General features: G+C 32.0%; 1 protein-coding gene across 1 annotated transcript; it reads left to right on the plus strand.

Moving 5' to 3' along the window:
* Positions 1–354: 354 nt before the first annotated feature.
* Positions 355–931, plus strand: LOC114386266. The gene is made up of 3 exons (XM_028346229.1): positions 355–552; positions 632–736; positions 838–931. Exons 1-3 carry the CDS (start codon positions 365–367, stop codon positions 929–931), a joined length of 387 nt encoding a protein of 128 aa, XP_028202030.1. The 5' UTR covers positions 355–364.
* The last annotated feature ends 642 nt before the right edge of the window (positions 932–1,573 follow it).

The raw sequence follows: 1,573 nt of genomic DNA on the forward strand, positions 1-1,573 counted from the left end.
ACAACTGTTTCATATTGTTTAGTGTATGTACTTCAAATTTTGCTTACTTTTTTTAGCTTTTCACTAGATTTTGGGTCTTCAGTGGGTGCATGTGATGAATTTTTTATTTCATAAAATATGGCTAATGTATTACCTCAAAAAATTTGCAGTTTATCACATGCACCCTTCATTTATATTTATAACTTTATATAATTATAATAGCTTATAACTTCCTCTCCTGTTGTGCTGGGTGAAATTATTCTGGTATTATATCTATGTAATTTATTGTATAGGCTTCATCAGCGGTGGAAAAAGTTAGCAGAAGATCCAGAGCTGATCCAGAGCAGAAGATCTATGTATTATATCTAAAACATTTAAAATAATCATGACTTGTCTTCCAAATAGATTTATGAATGAGTGCGGTAGAAGCAAAGCTGATCAGTCACTATATGGTTTGCTGGAGCCTCAATCTATACAAAATGCTAAGGAAAGACGTCAACAATGCCAACAATACATTGAAACATGGGTCAAGGAATCACAAAGGCAGTTGTATTTAGGAGCTTACTTGCATCAGTAAGTTCAATTGTTCTTCGAATTTAAGTTTTTTTTTGTTATTGTTGTACAATTTTGTTATTATAATTGTCCAATTCAGGGCACATTGGCAACTATTTGTTCTCCACCCAAGGGAAAACACGGTCGTTTGGTTTTGTTCTCTGAGGAAGAAGCCTGATATTAACATCAAAGGCGCAATTAACAGGTTCTATTCAAATATACAAATCATGGCATCCTTTAGTTGGTAATTGTTGTTAAATATACAACAAAAATGGTTGTCATATATATGCTATTTTTTTTAACTAGTGCAATGAAGACAATAACTAGTTCTTTTGAAGGCATGTCTAATCAAGGTGCACCTTGGTGGGTTGAACCCAAGGTAATCAGTACTTGTTTGTAATGAACCGTTTGTACATCTTTAAGTGTTGAATGTTAAGTAACCATTAAAAATGTTATATGTAGACTAATGTGCAAAGTAGAGGGTTTGAGTGCGGATATTATGTCATGCACTGGATGTGGTGCATCGTGACTGCCGATTTGAAGGATGACTGGCACAAGGTAAACATAATGCATGGAGTTACAATTGTAACTTTGGTTAATATTTGTTAAGTTACTAATAATTTTATCTAATGTTAATTTTGTAGTGGTTTTCTGATGGCACATCGTTAGACGTGGAGGCCATCACAACAGTTCGACAGAAATGAGCAACTTACTTTTTATCTTTTAGGAAAAGCAGTTGCTAAATTTGATTTGTATTATGTACAAGTACATTTTTCCTGTGGTTTCATCAAAGAATTAGAACAATTATGGCTACAACTTTGTATGTTGGATACATTAGAGAATCATTAATTCAAAAAAGGGTATTCAATTTGCATGGACTTATATATGTAGGATGCATGTCATTTGATGCTATTGTTCAGATTTCATTTGATGCTATTATTTAATTTGCATGGTCTGATTTAATTTATAGGTATCAGAGATCAATGTAAAAAAAAAATGCATCAATAAAAAAAAGAAAATAAAAAAAAATTAGACATACAAA

The sequence above is a fragment of the Glycine soja genome, chromosome 15 (genome assembly GCF_004193775.1).
Source record: "Glycine soja cultivar W05 chromosome 15, ASM419377v2, whole genome shotgun sequence".
Lineage (NCBI taxonomy): Eukaryota > Viridiplantae > Streptophyta > Magnoliopsida > Fabales > Fabaceae > Glycine > Glycine soja.

Coding starts and splice junctions, on each gene's coding strand:
- LOC114386266 (XM_028346229.1), top strand. CDS start 365: ATGACTTGTCTTCCAAATAGATTTATGAATGAGTGCGGTAGAAGCAAA. Junction 553..631: donor TTAGGAGCTTACTTGCATCA/GTAAGTTCAATT, acceptor TGTCCAATTCAG/GGCACATTGGCAACTATTTG. Junction 737..837: donor ATCAAAGGCGCAATTAACAG/GTTCTATTCAAA, acceptor TTTTTTAACTAG/TGCAATGAAGACAATAACTA.